Source organism: Mustela erminea, chromosome 10 (assembly GCF_009829155.1).
Source record: "Mustela erminea isolate mMusErm1 chromosome 10, mMusErm1.Pri, whole genome shotgun sequence".
Classification (NCBI taxonomy): domain Eukaryota; kingdom Metazoa; phylum Chordata; class Mammalia; order Carnivora; family Mustelidae; genus Mustela; species Mustela erminea.
The window spans coordinates 96,670,997-96,692,083 of record NC_045623.1 but is presented as its reverse complement, the minus strand read 5'-3'; the positions used below and the strand labels follow the sequence as shown (position 1 = coordinate 96,692,083).

At 55.5% G+C, this 21,087-nt stretch overlaps 1 protein-coding gene across 4 annotated transcripts in view; it reads left to right on the top strand.

The window, feature by feature from the left end:
* The window catches only part of PAX7 (paired box 7), a 98,148-nt gene that overhangs the window by 50,579 nt on the left and 26,482 nt on the right, over positions 1-21,087 (top strand). For all 4 annotated transcript variants that reach the window (XM_032303051.1, XM_032303049.1, XM_032303050.1 and 1 more), the window contains exons 6-7: positions 5,982-6,147; positions 7,443-7,645. In XM_032303051.1, the coding sequence (XP_032158942.1) occupies positions 5,982-6,147; positions 7,443-7,645 (369 nt within the window). The remainder of the gene's footprint in view (positions 1-5,981; positions 6,148-7,442; positions 7,646-21,087) is intronic.

Below are 21,087 nucleotides of genomic sequence, written 5' to 3'. Positions count from 1 at the left end.
AGGTCTCTGATAAGGGGAGGAAGTGACTAGAAGGGAAATTGCTGAGCGGCCTAGCTTCTTAAGACAGGTGAAGAGCTTCCCGTTACAGGCAGCATGGAAGCACACGGAGCAGACACGTTCCTGGTGGGTTAGAAGCATCAGAGGGAGGATGGGCAGACCTCGAACACTCCCTCCACGCCCATGAGTGTGGTTCCTCATCAGGGGGGCTGGGGGCGGGGGAGGTGGAGAAGGAGCCTAGCCTGCCTGGGCTGGGCCTGGCCCTCAGCTGCCACCTGGCCAGCAGCGGGGGAGGGAGCAGTCTCCTATCCCCAGGTCAAGGAGGAAGACAGAGGTTCCCATTGGGCATCTCCTGAGGGGACCCATTCCTGGCCCGTCTTCTCAGCGAGCGAGGGAGACGGGTCTGTAGGAGGGCCCCCCAAACTGTGCACTAGGGACTCCCAGCCGAGTGCAAGCAGCCTTTGCTGGGCACCCACTTTGAGCCTTCTCACACATGACCTGGTGGAACCTAAGACCACCTTGTCAGGCATGGCACCTCCAGGCAAGTCACAGGGGCGGAAAGAGGCTTGGACAAGAGGCATGCCCAGGGGCACAGAGCTGGGCCCCCGGAACTCAGTCCCGAAGGAATCCAAAGCCCAAGTTTTTTCCATGGGGAAGGAAGAGGTTGACTCAGAGCCTAGGATTTGAAAGCAGTAGGGAAAGTTCTAGAAGCAAGCTGGTATGTAGGCTCTCCAGGAGCCAGTGTACTTCTCTCCACCCTCCCCGCCCCCACTCCTGGAGTGGGGGGTCCGTGGCTGCCTTTGAGGAAGACCCCCAGGGGAAGGGAGCAGGCGGCAGCAGCCAGCTCGTCTCATTCCCGCCCCTGCTCTGCAGGCTGATATCTGAGCCTGCCCTGGGCTCCGGGCCTCCCTCCCCCGGCTCTGATCCTCCTGCAGCTGTTCTCCTGGGCACATTCCTGGGTGCTTTCTCATTCCCACGTCTGGCGGCTGCGGCTGCTTCCCACCACCTTGAAGCCTGACTGTGCCTTGTAAAATTTCCTGGCTGTCAGGGCCGTGCTTTTATTGGCCCAGGGGACCCAGAAACAGGTGTCACTCAAGGTCCAAGGACGGAGGGGGGCTGGGAATAGGGGGAGCAGGCAGAGCCCAGGCAAATGCGTAGCGAAGGAGCCAAGGCAGACTTCTTGCTCATGCTGACTCCTCTGCCATCCTTTGGGCTCCCCCAAGGCAGTGAGTCTTCCCAGTTTTAGCCTGAGAACTTTGCTTAATCCCAGCAGGGCAGAGGTCCATATATGTTGGGTTTTAAAAGGACAAACAAAGGTTGACTCCCGAAAAACCAGGACAGGACTGATAGAACATTTGGCCTGGAGAAGAGATTTGAAAGAGGCAGCTAAGAGGCCCCTGACGGTGGGACTGGGAGCCACAGGCCTGGGTTTGCATTGGTCTCTGACTCTAATCACCTAAATGACCTTCAACCGATCAGTTTCCCTTCCTGAGACTTTGTTTCCCATCTGTAAATAAAGGCAAGGAACTAAATGATCACCAAAGCTCCTTAAAGTTCTAGGATCCTTATTTACTGACAATCAGAGCTGCCTGGTGAGGTGATGAGATACCCATTACTAGAAGCATTCAAGCCAAAGGACAATGTCCAGTGGATCAGAAAAGCTGGTGAGAGTGCTCCTGCTGTGGGTAGTCGGGCAGGGAGCTCAAAGCCTTCTGAGCACTGCGCCGAGTCTATGGTGTTGGGGTCTTGGGTCTCTGTTTCTAAGAGTCTGTGGTTCTGGGATTTTGCAGTCCTGAGACATGTCATCTCAGTGGCCCCAGTGAGGTGGTGGGAGGGTAGAGCCGGTCAGAGCAGGCTCAGAGCCAGATGCCGAGGTGTGAGGTCCAGCTCCAGCACGCATCCCTCCCGCCTTAGTTTACACATCTGCAAAGTGGAGGTGACATTAATAGCCCCCCTTATTCTGAGGGTTCAATGTTTCCACATGAGAAAAACACACACTCAATGTTAAGAAGTGGCTGGCGCACAGAAACGCCGCAGGCGGGGTACATTCTCATTAAGCTGCACCTGTTCTTGATGGTTCCAATCCTGGCCACCATGGGAACTCCCGGTGCCTTCCTCTGGCACTCACTTAACAGAGTACCTATCCCACGCAGGTCGCTGGTCTAGGCGCCGGGGACCCAGCAGACAGAAATCTCTGCTGTCACGGAGCTGTAGCCCAGGAAACAAGGAAACAGGAACACATGTCAGGCGGGGTTCTAGTAACCCAGATACGTTCCCTCCCTCGGGCTCTGCTCCAGCGGGCTTTTGAAGCCTGCAGGTGTCACTTGGCATCTGTGATGTCTGGGGGAGACACCCCTGTCTCGCCGGCAGGCAGCAAGCCACCAGGAAGTGTGGGGAAGGGGGTCAGGCAGGAGGACACATGCCTGGGGACCAGTAACTTCCTCTGGAAGAATTCATTTTTAAACAGCCGGGGGCCAACCGCGCATCTTCCTTGGAGGTAAACGAATCCGCTTTGTCCCAAGTGCAGGGATCTCTGAGCCTGCGTATTTCCTCCAGAAACAGAGCCACCCTGAATGGAATCCCATTTTAGAAGCACTAGAAGAACTCGCTGATGAACTACGGTGACTGCATCTTTCCCTAAGAGTAGATCGTGTTTATCGCGCCCTTCTTCTGTGCTAGGGACGATGTGTTCCACCTACGTTATCCTTAGCATCCTCCCTGTAATCCTAGAAGGTCGGTACGGTCAGTCACTCCCTTTCCAGGTGAGAAACCTGAGCTTTAGTGGAGGACAGAAATGTCCTAAACACACAGTTACGAAGCACCAGTGCTGGGACTTGAACCCAAGTCCGCCTGTCCCGTTCTTTTCTTCTGTGCTCCATCCGGAGAAGGACCAGAAGGAATATTCAGCTCCGTAAAAGCTGCTTCCCGCAGTGTCCTGCTCCCAGGGCGAGGTATTGATAGAAGGATCAAAAATGGTTACCAAAACTCGGCCTCTGCTCTCAAAGAATGCAGCGCTGACCGGGGATTCTGGGTGGGTGCCGGGGCTACCCCTGTCCCTCCCGAAGCCTCCGCTCCCCTCCTGTGAATGGGCCACTTGCCGCAGATGCTGGCTAAGAGCTCCCCCAGCTTAGCCATCAGAGGCTTTTCTAGAAGGATGATAGTTGCACATGTTGTTCTAAGCACTTTGCCAGTGTGAACTCATTGGAGGTCCAGAAGCACCGGAAGGGATTGCCAGTGTTAGGTACAAAGAAGCAAAGGCACAGAGGGTTAAGGGAATTTGCCCATCCTAGCTAGGAGTTAGAGGTAGGAATCAAGCCGAGGTTGTCGGGCTCTAGAGTCCCTGCTCTTAATCATCCTGTTATACTTTGTGAGGAGGGAGGTGCCTGCCAGGAAGGAGGCATTCCAGGGAAAACAGAACAATAGAGGAAGAAGAGGTAAGAGAATTGACAGCAAAGGGCGTGTCATCTCCTCCGGGAAGTCCTCCCAGATTCTGAGAGGTGAAGTCGGAAGCCCATCCTCACACCTCCTCCCAGCACCTGTATGTCCCCTGAGCTTACTGCCCTGGAAATAGGCATTCTTTGCCTTGTCTGTCACGTGCCCAGGCAGAGGGCAGCTTGAAGGAAGGCTAGGACTGTCCTGTTCTTCTCTCCATCTTTGGCATCCGGCTTGGCACGGAGCGGAGTCCCAGCGAAGGTTTGATATGAGAAGGAAGGAGTGAGAAGGAAAAGACCAGGAAGGATGGGGTGGGGGGGACGTTTCCAACCTCCTTCAGTATTCTTCCTTCGAGGAAGGGGTGACCCCCAGCTAAGGGACAGCGGCAGCGTGCCACACGGGCGCAGCAGGTCCCACAGCTAAGTCATTCTCGGACCAGCTTCGAGATTGCTGCCACATAATATAGGTTACGCGGATTGTGATTCAGTTCTAAAATATGGTTTCAAGCGAAAGCATCTACCACGGTTACATAAGGAAGGCCTCTGGGAACACGAGGGAAGGCCGAAAAACACGGCGGATGTCCCGCAGGAGAACAGCACAGGCTGGGGCTCCTCTCTGTGTGCTAAAAAGGAAGCTCAGCAGGCGTTAGCCAGGCACTGAGGCCCCATCAGCACCAAGCCCAAACCTTGTCTCCCCGACACCCGGATGGCCTAGAGGACAAGCAGAGCGGTTCAGGGCTCTTTAAGGTCTGCTGTCTGGGATATTCCTCCCGCAGGGGGTGCTAGGAGGCACACCCTTTGGGAAACACAGAATGGAAACAACATGAGCCCCTCCCCCTCTCCCAGAAGCAGGGAGTGAGGAGACACTGCCCCCTTTTCACGGGTTCAGAAGCTCCTCGGTCCAACAGTTGGCATCCATCCCACCAGGAGCCCCCTGGGGAGTGGGAAGAAGCCGGGACCTTAATTTTGATCCAAAGCCCATTTTTCACTTCTGATCTGACCACCTCCTCTCCTTTCTCTGCGCGTCTTCAACGCGTCAGAGGCAGCTTTTCTGTTCATCTGTCTCGGAAAGTTGATCAGAGCTCTTCTCCTCCAGAAGGATCCAGAAAACCAACTGAGACTGCCTTCATCAACCCCCCCCCCCCCCGTGTCTATGGACATGGTCTACCGGTTGGGGGAGGGGATCTTAAGTGATCCTATGCCAGGACAGGTCAAGGTCTTCATTGGGTGGAGCGGTTGGCTCCCAACTGAGACTTACGGCACCAGCCCTGGCAAAGACACACCAGAGCATGTCTCTATAGCCTTGTTCGTTCCTTTGTTCGTTCGTTCATTCAACAAGTATTCCGTGAGCACCTATGGAGCCCTAATCCTTGAGCAAGGAGGGTGTGGCCTCTGCCCATGGGGCTAGAACCAGATGGGGAGACAAAGAGAAGCATAGCCCAGAAACAAATACGTAGACTAAGTGCGTGTGTGGTGGGGAGCTCACGAGGAAGCTGGGGGCCTCTGGCGAGGAGGTAGGACCTGCCTGAACTTGCCTCAGATGTGGTGATTAGGGAATCAGGGAGGAAGAGGCGTTGCCACCGAGCCTGCTGGTGGAGGAGTCGCCAGCGGGAAGAGGGTCTCGGTTAGAGGGAACAGCATGTGAAAAGCCCATGGGTGGAAAAGAACCCCACCACCCCCAGAAGCAGCCCTTGGGTCCCACACTCATTCCCCTTTTTGGGCCCAGAACTCATTGCAAATCCAGACAGGGGAGTTTAGAAAGTCAGACTGATTTAAGTTTGAACCTCAGCTTTGTTACAGCGAACTGTGTGGCCTTGGGCAAAGTATTTGACCTCTGTGAGCCTCAGTTTCCCCTTCCATGAAATGGGACTAAAGGGATGTATCTCATGGGTCTCTGTATGGACAGACGTGAAGCACCAGCCCAGGGCTTGGAGCAGAGGAAGCCTCAAATGTGTTAGGTTATTTTTCCACGGATGCCTAATGAATGCCTGTGTCTGTGTGAGGTGGGTTTTCCAGATCGAGGGAGCCTGTGCTGGGTAAACAGAATTTAGCAAAGCCAAGCCACTTGGCTCTGGACAAAGGACTGGTTCTTGCATCTGTCTCTGGCCAGTGGCTCAGGCCAGGTGGGGGGGCAGCATGTGTTAGAACGAGGGTGGTCCCCCACGGATGTCCTTTAGGACAGGAGCCGCTACAGTGGAAGGAACACTGCACCCAGAGTCCTCCCGGACCTGGCTGCACATCCTGCTCACCCTATCACGTGGACGAGTCCCCTGCTGTCTCTGCATCACTGTTTGCTCATCTGTAAAATGGGGATAACAATGATACTCCCCTCGCTGGTGGTGAGGACAGGCTGGGATCACGCCCACAGGAAGGCTCTGCCCGCTATCCCGAGCTGCAGGAAGCTGGGGACCTCCACAGAGGAGGGGATCCTCCACAGAGGAGGATCCTGGTTGGACAGAGGGTGATGGCTCCGCGACCGGTTCTAGCTGTGGCTCAGCTCTCCACTGGGAGGCGGGCTGAGGGCTCTCCACTCTTCTGCTCTCCGCCCCCCAGGTCTGGTTCAGTAACCGCCGCGCCCGCTGGCGTAAGCAGGCAGGAGCCAACCAGCTGGCAGCGTTCAACCACCTTCTGCCCGGGGGCTTCCCGCCCACCGGCATGCCCACGCTGCCCCCCTACCAGCTGCCGGACTCCACCTACCCCACTACCACCATCTCTCAAGGTGAGTGTGCAAGCTTGTCGGGGTACCCCAACCACACCTTTTCACCCCCACCCCCACGTTCCTCCCTTCCTTAACCAAGAAGGAATCATAGGGCTAAGTTTTAAAGGTTTTATTTATTTATGTGAGAGAGAGAGAGAGAGAGCAAGTGAGCATGAGTGGAGGACCCTAAGATCATGACCTGAACCCAATTCAGATGCTCAACCAACTGAGCCACCCAGCTGCCCCAGGGCTATTTTTTTTAAAATGACCATTTGTCTATTTGCATATGGATAGACTATTACGACACACATACACACACACACACACACACACACACACACACACACACACACACACAAAGGTCTTGGCCTTGAACTTCTTGGTTCTGCCCACAGACCACAGAGCATTCAGGTGAGGGCACAACATAGCCTTCCCATACACTTTAAGCACCGGGCTTCTCACACTGTAAAGTCATGTGCCTCTCCTGCAGTCATATTAAAACGTAGAAGTGACATACAAGGCTACCCTCCGTCCCGAGACCTTCCTTCCATTCTGCCCCAGCCACCAACTCTCTTCCCCTCCCAGCACACATGAGCAGTCCTACTACTTGATGTCCCTATGGCTCCCTCTTAAAGGGCTGGCAGGCTGGAATTCTGGAAGCCCAGGAGGCAGGGGACCTTCCCTATGATTCTTGATGAAAAATGGAGGATTGTCCCGTCCTCTCGAAGGCTGCGTGGAGGAACCCTGGCAAAGCAGAACAGCAACCCCACAGCCAGGAACAGAAACCGCAGCTCAAACCCTGGGCCCACCACCCACTAGCCTTATCACCTTGCACAAGTGCCCCGACCCTTCCAAGCCTTGGTTTCTTCATCTGTAAAATGGGAGCAGTATTCTTGCTTCATACCCTTAGCCAGTGCTTGTCAAGGTGCCTGGCAAGTGGTTGGTCCCCATAAATGCTATCGGGACAGGCCTGAATTCCCAACAAGGTGTGACTCAGTCCAGATGACACTTGTTGAGCACCTACTGTGTGCCAAACACTGAGCAACATGGCTGGCTCACAGTTGCCTTGGAGTTTACGTGGAACATTGCTTAGCTGTCTGTCCAGACTTGGCTTGTCCCTCATGCCCAGCCCAGAAGCCAGCTTGCCCCATCCTGAGTAGTGAGAGTAGGTGGTCCCCTCCCTCTGTTGGGTGGACACTGGGAGGAGGAGGCTTCTGGCTTGTTTTCCAAGCAGGTGCTTCTTTCCCTGTGCTGGGACTCCCACCATCCCTGGGCTGGGGCCCCTCGCTCAGGCCGTCTTCTGGGTCTCTCCGCAGATGGGGGCAGCACCGTGCACCGGCCGCAGCCGCTCCCTCCGTCCACCATGCACCAGGGGGGGCTGGCCGCGGCCGCCGCAGCCGCCGACACCAGCTCTGCCTACGGAGCCCGCCACAGCTTCTCCAGCTACTCGGACAGCTTCATGAACCCGGCGGCGTCCTCCAACCACATGAACCCCGTCAGCAACGGCCTGTCTCCCCAGGTAGGTGGCCTCACCAGACTGGTGCCCGGGAAATGGCAGACTCTTGGGTACCTTGGAGAGAGCTACAGTGGGGCAGTGTTCACGGGGCAGTGTTCCGGGATCCTTCGCCCTGGGTTCATGTTCTTCAAGCCGTAGGTCCGGGTGACCCAGCAGGCGGCTGCGGAGAAAGGGCTCTGGCCACCAGCAGCACACAGAGACCACATTATAGATGTGCTCCTGGCTTGACAGTCCCCCAGAGCTTTTGAAACTGGCCCTCCACCCACCTCATGGCTGCACGGTCCATAAAAGTCGGGTATTTTCACACAGTGTGTGGGTTGTACCGTTTCCTATGGGATGCTGACCGTGGTTTGCGCTTTGTTCTAGAACCAGGTCCTGGATGCCATCCTGGGCTCCATCTCTTGCCTTTCCCCAGGAGTGACCTGTGAGTGAGAGGCAGCATCCGATCGGTAGTGAGAAACACAGCTAAGGTTCTAGAGTTCTAGACTGGGAACCTCCATGGTCTTGGAGCTCATTCTCTCAAGTCCAATGGGTTGCTGGCAAAGTCCTTCAGTGCCTACTCCTGCTGTCAGAAGTCATGGGACTGCCCTTAGATCAAGTCAGAAAGACAGGGCTGAGGCTGATGGCAGTGACTGGTGGGTCTGGGGAGCAGGACGTGGTGATACAAGTGACCTTGAGAGTTCTTTTCTGGGGCTACAGCAGGCTCTCAAATACCCACAGAGGAAAGAATTAAATCCGAGGTTGGTTTCACCCTTCCTCCCGCCTTCTGAGTCGCCTCCCTCATGTCTATGGGGACACACGTGGCACGAGCTTTTCTGAACCGTTGTGCTTCGGGTAGGAAAGCTGGAGGCTTGCAGGGGGTTAAATCCCATCTCCACCGCTTAGGGCATTGGGAAGTTAGCATTGCAGAGCCTCGGTTGGTCCCCCATGGAACTAACGAGTGATCAAACCAGGTGTTGCTGACTTCCTAAGAAGGGTGTTTTCTGAACTTAGCGTCTAACTGGCCAAAGCCTTAGCACCCAGCCTGGCACCAAATAGGGACCAAAAAACATTAGTCCTCTTGCCAACCCCCCATCGCCAAGATGATTCAATTAGCGTGAGAAACCTGATACGTGAAGAAAAAAGGGGGCCAAAGGGAAGGTCAGCTCCAGCCCCCTGGCCATATCCATCTAGTTTCTTGTTTTTGTCAATAAAGTTTTATTGGCACATAGCCATGTCCATTTATTTACGTATTTATGGCTGCTTTGGGGCTATAACACCACAGCTGAGAAATTTCGAAACAGACCACCCGGCCCACAAAGCAAATAGTGTTCGCTCTCTGGCCCTTACAGAAAACCCATTGCGAACCCTTGGTCTAAGACCTTTGCAAGAATGTTCATTTTCTGCCTGGTTTGGGTTCATCCCTGTTTGCCTCTGTTAGCGAGTGTGGTTGACAGCTGACTGCATTTTCGTGTCATCGTTTATTTGTGGGTGAGATTCCTTCACCTCTCTCTGTCTTGATTTTTCCCATCCATGATATGGGGATGACACTAGCATCCATCCCATAGGGCTGTTGAGGAAGCTGTGAGCGGACAGGTATAAAGCACGTCGCCCAGGTCCAGGGCAGAGCTGAGCCCTGGGGGACTTGACCAGCTCCTTGCAGAGCTCCTAACGGTGGTGCACCACGTCCTGTTGGAGCGCACATTATGGGGAGGGGATGATGCAGCCTGCAAACCAGAACGTTTACCTGCTGGAATGTACCTGGCGTCTTTGAGATTCAAGGCCATGGCTTCAGTACTGAGCACACACTGGCTGAGCTAACCTTCCAGAGAGTCAAGAGACGGACAGGACAGGACCCAAGAGCTGGCTTGGTGACCGTGGCCATGGAGACCCGAGGTCTCCACACCTGAGGATGTGGTCCAGGCCTGGCCTCACGGTATGAGACAGGTCACAGGAGCATCACTCGGAAGTCCGAAGAAGGACGATCAGATTATATGGGCCAGCCTTCTCACTTCATGAATGGGGACCAGGGACCCGTTGGCCGGGCAGAGCCCAGAGTCTAGGGCACCGTCTTGCCGACTCGCAACCCACTGTCTCAGCATAGGCTGAGGTTTTGTCAAAGCCCAGTTTTGTCACAGGGCAGAGAAGGGACAAGCAAATAAAGGGCCCCTGGCTTCTGGAGCTTGGCTCAGGGAAGGGGTAAAGAGTCAGGATGTCCCAGGAGCTGTGTGAGCCCAGAAACAAGCCTCAGGGAAGGAGGATAAAAAGAGAAAAAGAAGGAGGAAAAAAAACCAGCCATTACTGTAAGCAGCCAGTAGCCTGACCTTCTCCCTGCCTGAGCTGGACCCTCACCTCTCCTCCCAGAGACCCTTGCTTGGGAGGCTCCCCCCTTCCCCACTTCAGGCAGAGAGGATCTGAGGACATGATGGATTGCGCCAACTCTGGAGACTTGCCCAGAGGTTCCCACCAAAGGTGTGAAGACAGATGAGGGTCTGACGGGGGCAGAGGGGACCAGGAGGTGAACAGCTGCCGGCAGGGAGAGGGGGCTGCACGGAGTGGGGACAGGAGGGCAGGCTGTGTGTGCTTCTGCCCGTGTGAGTGGCCGGGGTTAAGCTTCGATCGCTTCCGGAGGAAGGGGGCAGCCGGGGATGTTTCTGGGTCTTTACAAGAGTTCCTGGTATTTGTGAGTCCCGGGACGGCCCCTCCTCCCTCTGAGCGGGCCAACTGCACGATCGGGCACATGGGCGCCATCTCGGGAGGGGTGCGGGCTGGCGCTCTCCACCAGGACAGATCTACTTCCTTGGGTCTCATCCTCCGCCCCCCAGTAGCAGGGTGGTTGTCCGGAGCTCATGTGGGCAAGAGGGATGGGGTGGGCTCCGTCTGGGATGAGGCTTCCCCTCCTCTCAGACCGCAGGTAGCCTTAGTCCTTGTTCTTACAAAAGCCCAAAGTGATTCTTTTGGGAAATGAACTTGGGGCTCTGCTGAGCATGTGCTCCTCACATTGGTCTGTGTGCTGCTGCCTGGAGAAGCCCCCACTCCCGGGGCCCGACCTGGGTCTTTGTCTCAGACCCAGCTTGGGAAGTAGGGGTTGTCAGGCCTTGGAGACTCCACCGAGAGACCTGCCCAGCAGAATCCCATGGAAAAACCATTGATTCAGCTCTGCCTTGGACCCTGCACCCTGGCTGTTAGAGAACAAAGAGTTACGGAGTGCCAGGCACTGTTCTAGGCCCTGGGGATAAATCAGTGCACATCAGAGATGAAGACCCCCCTGCCCTCATGCAGCCGGTGGTCTAACAGGACAGATAGACAATACATAAAAAAACCGCAAGTTCACGCAATGTATCTAATACCGCTTTGGCAAGGGCAGCTAAACTTGCAAGCCCCTGTGACCCGCACCCTGTTCTGAGTGTTTCCTCTACCCTCACTACTTGGGTAGCAAAACCAGGATTCTGCCCTCCTCTCTGGAGCCTGAGACCAGAACTGACACCACTCTGTGACCTCAGAAATATAAATGCTTACCCTCCTTTATGGAGATTGGCAGCAGCAAGAAGAAATCCTCTCCCATTCTGCTCAGTGAAGATGGAGGGGAAACCTCATTCAACCCATGTCCTGGATGAGAAGACTGAGGCCAGGACCTCAGGTTAGGGGCCAAGGCACAGAGTTGACTCACATGGGCAGAGGCTTTCTGAGAAATTCAGACACCAGTGAGGCTTGGTTCCCTCGTGGCCCCACCCCAAACCCCAGCTTTAGAAGATCAGGGACTCGGTGCTCAGCATGCAGACGTCCCCAGTTTTGCGCATGGGGTCTTTCTGAAGAGGTACAGAAAACCAAAGCAGTTGACCCTTGAACAATGTGGGGATGAGAGGTGCCCACCCCCCACAGATCTGAAAATCCATGTCCAAGTTTTGACTCCCCCAAAGCTTTACTAATAGCCTGTCATTGCCCTGAAGCCTTAGTGAGAAGGTAAATAGGGCACGGATACCTGTTTTGTAGGTTCTATTTCTTTTATACTGCATTTTTACGAGAAAGTGAGCTAGAGAGGTTGTCATAAGACAACCATAAGAGGGGCACCTGCATGGCTCAGTGGGTTAAGCCTGTGCCTTCTGCTCAGGTCATGATCTCAGGATCCTGGGATCAAGCCCGGCATCCGGCTCTCTGCTCAGCAGGAAGCCCGTTTCCCCCTTCCCCTCTGCCTGCCTCTCTGTCTACTTGTGATCTCTCTCTCTGTGTCAAATACATAAATAAAATCTTAAAAAAGAAAGAAAGAAAGAAAACCATAAGAAGAAAAGCATAAGGAAGAGAAAATACATGTGCAGGGGGGCTGTGCTGTAGTCATTGAAACACAGCGTCTAGAACAGCGCCTGGCACAGACGAGGCACCCCGTAACTGTTCGTTATGTGAGAGGCGGGGTCCAGGGCAGAGCGTATGAAGTGTCCCCACACATTCAAACCCATGTTGTTCGAGGGTCAGTGTACTGCCCACGAGACGTAGGGAACTAGGATGCGCAGATCCCCTAGGCTGAGGTCCTTGGAAATGGCTCTTAGATAAAAAAACAGCCTGGGACAGCTTAGGGCAAGAGTGCAGTCCTGTCGTTTTGCTGAAGGCTACGGGCAGGGTGGGGGCTTGTGCTTGTGCTGGGGGCTTCTTCAGGATCCCCTCAAACTGGGAGCTCTCTGGGAGAGCCCTGGCTTCTACCGCTGCCCTAGGGCATCTACGGATAGAGTTTTATCTATGGATAGCGCATCCTTGGCTTGAGCTCCCCCCACCCTCCGGCTTTTTAGATGCAGATTCTGTCAGAGTTGGAAGTGGAAACTGAGGCCCAGACAGGGAGTGAGAATTGCTCCAGGCCCCCCAGAACCCCAGCCCCCCGGCCAAGGGCTCCTGCCGCTGCATCCCAGAACGGGGGTGTTTCTTCCTTGCCACCTCCGCTTGCTTCACATTCATCGTGTCCTTTGCTCCTCTCTGGAGCTTAAAGGGAAGGAACCTGTGAAAGGGATTTACATATTTACCTTTTCCCACACTGAACTCCCGAAACGTACTCTGTGTGGTTCTCACATGGCCACGATCCCCGTACAGCAAATCTTTTTGTCCTTTTCGGCTCCTTGATGTTCCCCTCTCCTTTCCCTCTTTTGCCTAGAGTAATTACGGCGACAGCTAACATGGAGTAGACGCTCCTGATGGGCCGGCTGGGACGGAGATAAACTCTATAACCACTTTCCCTAACAGAGTCTTGGCCACATCTTGTGACTTTCAGATTATAGATGAGAAAACCAACTTGTCTGGGGCCACCCATCCATCCAAGTCCAACCATGCACCTACCATGTGCCAGGCTCTGTGGTAGGTTCTGGAAAGTGGCAGAGCTGGGATGGGAAGGGTCTGCTTCCAGAGCCCACCGGGCTAGCTGTTCTATCTGCTGCCCCCCACCAGGTGCGTCCTGCACCCCATCTGGTGAAGCTGACGTTGGCACCCACGGGGCATGGTCAGGTTCAGAGTCCGAATCCACAAATGCTAAGCTTTCCCTTCCTCCTAAAACAGATAGGAATAAAGCTCAAGGCTTTATTTTAATTTCTTTATGAAAGGGGTATCCAAATGCCTCACCCTAACAGATGCCCCTTCTGGCATTCTGCGAGGGCCCCAGGGGAGCCGTATACCTATAGAGAGCCAGATCCCACGGAAGCACTCTGGCTCTAGGAAGTCACTGAAACTCTGCAGAAACCCTCCGCCTGGAGAAACAGGTTCAGAGAGGTTCAGCAACTTGCTGAAGGCCACAGAGCCTCTGAGTGGCAGAGCCAGGACCACGCACTGTGCCTTGCGGTGACCCTCAGCGGAACATGACCGCTGGCTCTGGGGAGCTGAGCTGTGCCCCTCATGCGGTGGGCTCTGGAAACTCCCTGTGCCTCTTTCTCCTATCACTTCCTCCTTGTGTTTTTTTTTTTTTCTTCTCTTTATTGGCGACACTACGTTTATAATAAGCATTTAAAATGAGTCTTGCTGGACCAGGGACAAGGAAGGAGGAGGGAGTGGGAGATTTGTAGGCAGGAAGACGGGAGGGGGATAGTGGGGTGTTAAATAGCCCAGAATTTTTAAAAAACTGATGCAAATCACTGGTAGGAGAGAAAATTATGTGCAATTACGTCCCGATATTGGAAGGTTTTGCCTAGCCCAGGCAACAAGATCTCATTAACAAGCAGAAAATAAGATTGAAATGGTGTGTAAAAGAGCTGAAAAATGAATTTGAATGCTGCGTTTGTCCACAATTACCCCCTCCTTCACACGTATTTTATTGCAATTTTTTTATTATTCTTAATCTCTCCATTCCTCAAAGCAGATTGGGGACATCCTGGCATTACCAGGGCATCGGGAGGAGGTGTGGAGGATTTCCTGCTCCCCTGAAAGGAGACCCTTCTTTCGCACATTTTCCAAGGTTGGGTTTTGGAGGGATCAGAATTCATTTCTCCAGCTTAGTGGGTTGTAGGAACACGGGGCTTTAACCCCAGCCCCCAGCCGAGTGAGGAGTGAGCGCGCCTCTGCGCCCCGCCCAGCCCTTCCTTCTCCTCCCTTCTGGGCGCCTCTTCTGCCTCCAGCTTCCTTCCCCGTGCCTTCTCAAGATCTCTCCCAGGTTTGCCCTCTCCCCGGGGATCTCTCCCACAGGCCCTCCCCCCACCACCCAGCAGGAGGAAGAGAGGGGCAAGACACTGCTCGGCCCATTGCCATCAAGCAGCTCCGGGGTGGAGTTCTGATTCAGCCATTGAGTGAGTTGCTGTGTGGCCCTAAGGCAACTTGCTTAACCTCTCTGGGCTTCCTTTTTTTCCGCCTGAGAATGGGAGTGATAATCCCTACCTTTCAGGGGGTGCCATGAGGATAAAGGGAGAATGGGAGTAAAATGCCTGGTACATAGCAGGTGCTTACTAAATTCGAAATCCTCTCTCGTTCCCTGCATCCGCACCCGCGCCTCCGCATCTGTATCTTGGCCTCCAGCTCTGCTTACTCCCTTCCATCTCTTTCCTCCTTCCCTTCCCCCCTCGCTCTCCTACCCTCCCTTCCATTAGCTGGAAAATGCCGGATTCGCTTTCCAGTCCAGGACAGGGTAGTATGTCCCCCTGACCCCAGTCCTGGGAAGAGAGGGTGCTGGGCGCGGGAAGCGCCCTCTTCTGCAGAAAACACGGGGAAAGGCTCTCTCCGCTGGCCCCGCCTCAGGTCCCTGGAAAGGATGAGCAAGGACAGAAAGAGTGACCGGCTCGGGTTGGAAGGACATGGCTCTGACGCTGAGTGGTTTTCCCCGGGATTACAGAGGAGCTGAGTGACCCCACCCAGCCCACATACCCATTTCTCATGGTGACCAACAGTAACGGGGTCAGGGGTCAGCTGGCGGGAAGGGCTACAGTCTGTGGCCAGAGTTTCTTAGCCTTAAAGCCAAATGCCATTGGGCAGCATCGGCCCTCCCCTGCTGGCTTTCTTCATACCCAGGGCTAGTCCAGCTCCCGGACATCCACATCTGCCACATCCACATCTGCCAGCCTCTCTTCCGAGCCCTGATCGAGGCACCAGGCGGGGGTGGTGGGTAGTATCGGCTCAGCTCATCAGGTGACCCCGCACCCCAAGTGTTCTTTCCCCTTGACTCCTAGCTAGGCCAGCCCTAGGGCAGGGATGAGTCCCGGGGCTCATAGAATCGGCCGTGGGGCCCTGAGGCATCCTTGAGCCCAGCCAGTCCCTAGAGGGACAAACCCTGCCAAGATCCTGCTCTCACAACCAGCTTTGCCTTTGTCCACAGTTAACCCACCTCAGTGGGAAAAGCGAGTTATCCCCCACCGCCGCCGCCCCTGCCCGGCAGCTCCTCGCCAAACAAAACCACCTGCTCCCGTCAATCAAAGGCTCAGCTCCAGCCCACAGGGAGAGGCCGGGACAGAGCCTCATCTCCTGTGAAAACAGAGCCCTGTTTATTTCTCTGCCTTTCTCACCCCTTTTTCCTGGGTGGAGGGGGGCTGGGGAGGCGAGACTGGCTGGGATCAGGAACTTCCCAGACTGCGGTTGAGGAAGTCAGGTCATGCCTATGTGCAGGAAATGCCAGGAACTGGGGGGGGTGGGGGGTGGTTTATTGCTTCTGGGTGACTTTAGGGTCTTTTTATCATCGAGGGAGAAGTAGGAGGGTCACCCCTGGCCCTTCCTCCTTCCTTAGAGGACTGGGTGGGATTCTGGAAAGACAGCATCTGGAGTCCACGTCTCTGAGTCTGGAAAAGAGATGTAGGTCAAGGGTTGCCCTCCGTCGGGGCTGCTCTGGGCCGTTTTTTTCGCCTACCACCAAAACAGGTGCAGCAATCTGGACTGTGCACCTTGAGAAGCTAGGGGTGTGAGCTTACCACAGGCAGAGAGAGACTGGGTGCTCAAGCAAGGGGAGAAGGGGAGCCTGGATGGCAGCGATGTGCTCTTTAGTGGGCGAGGCCTTAGCACCCAGTGGCTGATAATTCATTTTGGCACCGCACAGACCCCAGTGTCTGGTACATAGTAGGTCTCCGACCACCACTGGTGAGCCCCTAAGCCTCTGAAACCTGATCACATGCTCTGCTCTGTTCCCAAAAGGTTTTTGAGGCCGCTGATCATTTGGTTTGTACTTGAATGTCATTACCTTCAAGTTCATTTCCCTAGCTCCTGTTACTAACACAGCTTCTAGGGAGGCTCAAAAAAGAAACGACATGGCTGTCTCTCTCTAACCAAGTGTATTTCAGGGGAGACAATATTTAGGGAAGGGGTAGGAGGCTGGTGCTGGCAAGACAACAGCAAATCACAGGGCAAGTACGAAACCCGAGTCTAGTGCAGATGCGTCATGGGCAGGTGGAATGATCGTACAGCCCAGGGTTCCGACACCAGCTTCCTGCTTCCTTGCTTTGTGACCACAGGCAAGTTACATGAGCTCTCCAAGCCTCGGTTTCCTCCGCTATTAGATGAGGCCGATACTGCTCACCCTGCAGGATTATGAGCAATAATGAGGCCTTGGGAATGTTCATGGGAAACACCTAGTACCATCCTGGGCATATAGTAAGAGATTAATAAGTGACAGTTTCCTCCTCTCTGCTTCTCCCTGCTCTGATTAGAAACCGAATGAGCCTTATTCCTCCTTCTCTTGGGCCATTTCTTTTCTGGGACCAGAGGTCTGGCGTGGCCAGTTTTCAACTGGAAATTCAGGAGATCTGAGCTCCCTGCCAGCTCTGCTTCTCGCCCACTGTGCAACCTTTGGTAGATGCTTCCCCTCCGGGCCTCCGTTTCCCCATCTGTGTAATGCAAGAGATGGTCCGGCTGCTAATAAGGAACCTTCCCGCTCAGAGTCTGCGATTTCTGTGGGTTCTTTGTACGAGCCCGTGAGTCACAGCCCCTAGATCAGTGGGCAGGGGCTGGCCCTCCTCTGTGTCCTGGACCCCCTCCTCACCCTCGTGGGGCCCCAGCCTGGGCCTTCTGGGCTTCCCAGCAGGCCTTCGCTTTAGCCTCCCAGAGCTGCCGGGTTGGGTGGGAAAGAATGCAGATAGAGGATTTGTCCTTCTTTGTGATTAGCACGGGGGCTTGGAATGAGACAGTCCCAGCAGATAGAGGGGAAGAAAATGAGGGAGATTAGCAATTAATACAGCAGGCAGATGCGCCGAGTGGCTCCAGGCCGCCAGGATGGCCAGTGACTGGACCTGGGAGGCGGGGCAGTTCCCCAGCTAGGACACGCAGCGGGTCCTGGGAGGGAGGGTCTCCAAAGAGTCACACCGTCCCCTGCCCCTAGGATGTTGTGCCTGCTGGGACTCCTCCTGCGTCTCTCTGCTGTGTCTCTCTACTGGGACTCCTCCTCCCCTACTCTGTCATCTCGAAACTGCTCCCGCTTATTCCTTAAGACTTGGCCAACTTCCAGGACCTTTGCTCACCCCCTCATGGTGGGTTAGTTGTGCTTTCCCCGTGCATTTGTCACATTTTACCGCTGTATTGAAAGTGCTTGTATTACTAGACAATACTAGGTAAAAAGAACTATTCCTTTTCCAGAGCACTTACATAGGCCAGACGCTGTGCGAAGCCCCTCACGTGGGATCAGCTCATTTAATCTTTTTGCACCATCTCCTTTGGAGGGGGAGGGCCTCCTAAATGGGGGGGGGGGGGTTACAGAGAAACCAAGCAGTTTAAATCATTTGCCTGAGCCAAATCACTAACAAGTGGCAAGCTGGGGACTTGAACCCTGCCCGTCCGGCCCCAGAGACCATGCTCTCACCTGGCACATGTCATGAGAATGGTCTGTTTCCCGCTTGCTGGTGAGTTTTCATTGTCGCTATTCCCAGTGCCCTAAGAGGCAAGAGAGCAGGGGTATCAAAACGTGGGCTCTGGGTTCCCTGCACCTGGTCCCAGTCTCTAGCACTGTCACTTCCTACCTGCGTGATTCCAAGGAGAGTCTGCTCTGCCTCAGTTTCCCCTGCCGTCAGTTGGGGCTAGCGGTTGTTCCCATCTAATAGAGTGGTCCGAGGAATGAGCACATTGAGATCTGCAAAGTGTGTTGGCATCTGGCACACTTCGGGGTAGCTATTTGCAGATGGGGCTCCAAGGCCACACAGTGAGTTGGGGCAGGGCCAGGCCCCAGACATCCTGTTGCAGAAATAATGTTCCCCCGGTGCCCTGAAGTTCCCCTGCTCCTTCCTGCCTCCTTGTCTAGGCATCTGCCCTGCCCCAACCTCAGCCCCAGGGTCCCCCTCCCTGTGGACCTTCCCCAGCAGCCCCTCCTCTCTCCTGGCCCTCTCCCCAGCTGTGAACTTTTCTCCAACACTTTTGGGAGTGGGGACAGGTGTTCTGAGCCATCCCGGGGAGTTCGGCTGTAGGATAACGGCTGATGGAGAGGAAACAGGCAGAGAACATCCTCCCCTGGGGCTCCTGGGAGCATCTGAGATCCAGACCCGTGTCTCCCAGGCACCGCTGGCGACTTTGGGAGGTCAAGCCTGAGCGCCATCCCCATTCCTGTGCGGCCTCACTCAGTCACTTGCACTCAGCACCTGTTTCCTTGTGAGTGATGAAGGACAGCAGGACAGCACTTTCTTTAGGATGACAGACTCCCCCCCCCCCCGCCCCCGCAGCCCCAGCCCAGACAGTCATGCCCCCCCCCTTTCGGTCTCCAGCCAGTCCTGCCTCCACGTCCCAACCCCATTCTTCAGCCCAGAACTTTCTCTTGGTCCCAGCTGATGGGAAAGGAACCTGGGTCTCTCCTGGACACTTCCCTCTGTTTCTCCGCCTCCCCCACGCCTTGCTCCAGCCCCCCAGCCCTCCCTGCCCCCCCCCACCCGACCTGCATCCAGACTGCTCTTAGACCCCTTTCTTCCCTCCTCCCTTCTCTCCACAAACCCAGTCCCGCTCTCCCTTCTCTTTCCCCTAATCTCTCGTTCTCCTCCACTCCCTCTCTCATTCCTCTGTGTCTCCAGCCCCCGCTCCCCCCACCCCCATTTCTCCTTTCCCAACCTCCCCTCTCCGACGGACCTCGCAGGCTCACGACCCTGGGTGGGAAGGGGTGAGGCTCCGGGCGGGGGCTGGGCGCGGTTCCTGCCTGGGAGAGGGGGTGCTGAGTCTGGGCGGGGACGGGGGTGGGGGGCGGTCGGCGAGGGATCGGCCGGATCCGCGCGCCCGCCCTCCCCTCCCTGCGCTCTGCCGCCGCTGCCGCCGCCGCGCCTTTGATCCATGGCCCGAGGCCGCCTGACAGTGGAAAATGCGGGGAGACAAAACCACTCAGTCAAAGTGATTCCCAACAACTGTCTCCCCGAGATAAGGACGCGCTCGGGCTCGGCGGCCTGCTTAATTCCTGCTGCCCGGGCCCGGGACCGGGGAGCAGCGCGAGCCCGGCCGCCCCCGGAACGCGCGCTGTCCGTCCGGCCGGCGGTCCGGCCAAGTGCGCACGGTGGTGGCCCAGGGGCCGGGCGGCGACAGTGGGCGAGCCGGGGGCCAGGCTGGCGCTCCGGAGAGATGGAGAGAGGCAGGCAGAAACGCAGTTCCTCAGCGGGGCCAGGGCTCCTCCCCCAGTCCCCGTGCATTCATTCGGTCCCCTTGCGCCAGTGCACTTGCCCTTCCCTCCCCAGGAACATGCTCAGCCTCCCTCCTTCTCTTAGCCAACCCCCCACTCATCTGTCTGGTCTCAGCCCAGAGGCCACTTCCTCTGAGAAACCTTCCGGACCCTCCAGTCTGGGTGGCCACACCCCCTTGCCCAGTAGCAGTTTGGGCTCTGAATTCTAACTTTCTGGATACTGCCATCTCCCCCTAAAGCCAGGACCAGGTTATCCTGGTGGCCCATGTCTCCACCACAAAACCTAGCACACAATAGGGATCCAGTAAACAGCTGTGGGCATGGCTGGACACCCTGACCATTTGTTCTTTTCCCAACTCCGTGGCCTCGGCATTCGAGGACCTTCCTTCCGGCTAGTTCTGCAAGAGACAAGCAAGCAAGCCAGAAGCCTAAAGCCTCTGGCGAGAAGGGGATGCCCCAGACAAGGAGAGGAATGGGGGTAGAGGGGTGTCTGTGACAGCCCCCCCCAATTCCCCTACAAGGGAAATCCCTTCCTCTGGGCTGGCTGAGCCAGACAGACTACCTGGAGGGTTTCAGCTGTGATTCCATCCACCTTCCTTGGCAAGCTGTGGTCCCACTTGGAGGTCCGGGAGGTCAGATTTTGTAAAGTAAACCAGAAGGGAACCTCCACCATTCTACCAGAAACCTCCACAAAGCTGTCTTTTGCGGGGCAAGAGAGCCAGCAGGTTCCCATTGGTGGCAGTGCGTGGAGGTCACGGGGAGGCAGAATTCAGCCCAGGACGTCCACATTCAAGCTGGCATGGAAGGGGTGATGTCGTAAAGCCCTGAGCGCCCCATTTCTGCGGGGTGGGGGGCCAGCCGTAGAATCTGGCGTCCGGGATTTAGTAGAGACTGTTGTTCCCAAGCCTGTGCATCAGAATGATCTGGAATGCCTGTTAAAAATCTAAATCCAGGCTCCACCCCGATTGGTTGATGCCCTAGGTCTGCATGGGGAATAGGAGAATCCGTATTTTCAAAGACACCATCAGAGGTGGCCTGGATTATCAAAGCACTGGATTAGCAAGCTTTGGCCCCACTGTCAGCTTCAGGAGCACCTTGACCTCCCCTTTCTTTAGGAAGTGACCTCAGGGTAGGGTCTGTCTGAACTGAACTGTTCAGATCCTTTCCAGCAGTGTCCCTTTCCAGCAGTGTCCAAGGCAGAATGCATCCTAGAAATAGTGAACTCAACCCAGTGCCTCCTCTTACTAGGACAGACACCCACGGCGGCCCTGCACCCTTTTCACTGCCTAGAAGGACTCAGGGATTAACAAGGCTTTTCAGAGGGCATGAGTCGGTGTGCCAGTGGCTGGACGGACAGCCTTGCCTTCAGCTCTGCCTCTGCTCCCGGTGCCATGGGCTATCCCCACTTTGACACAAAGCCCTGGGAAATCTGGAGTGTGGAGCACCA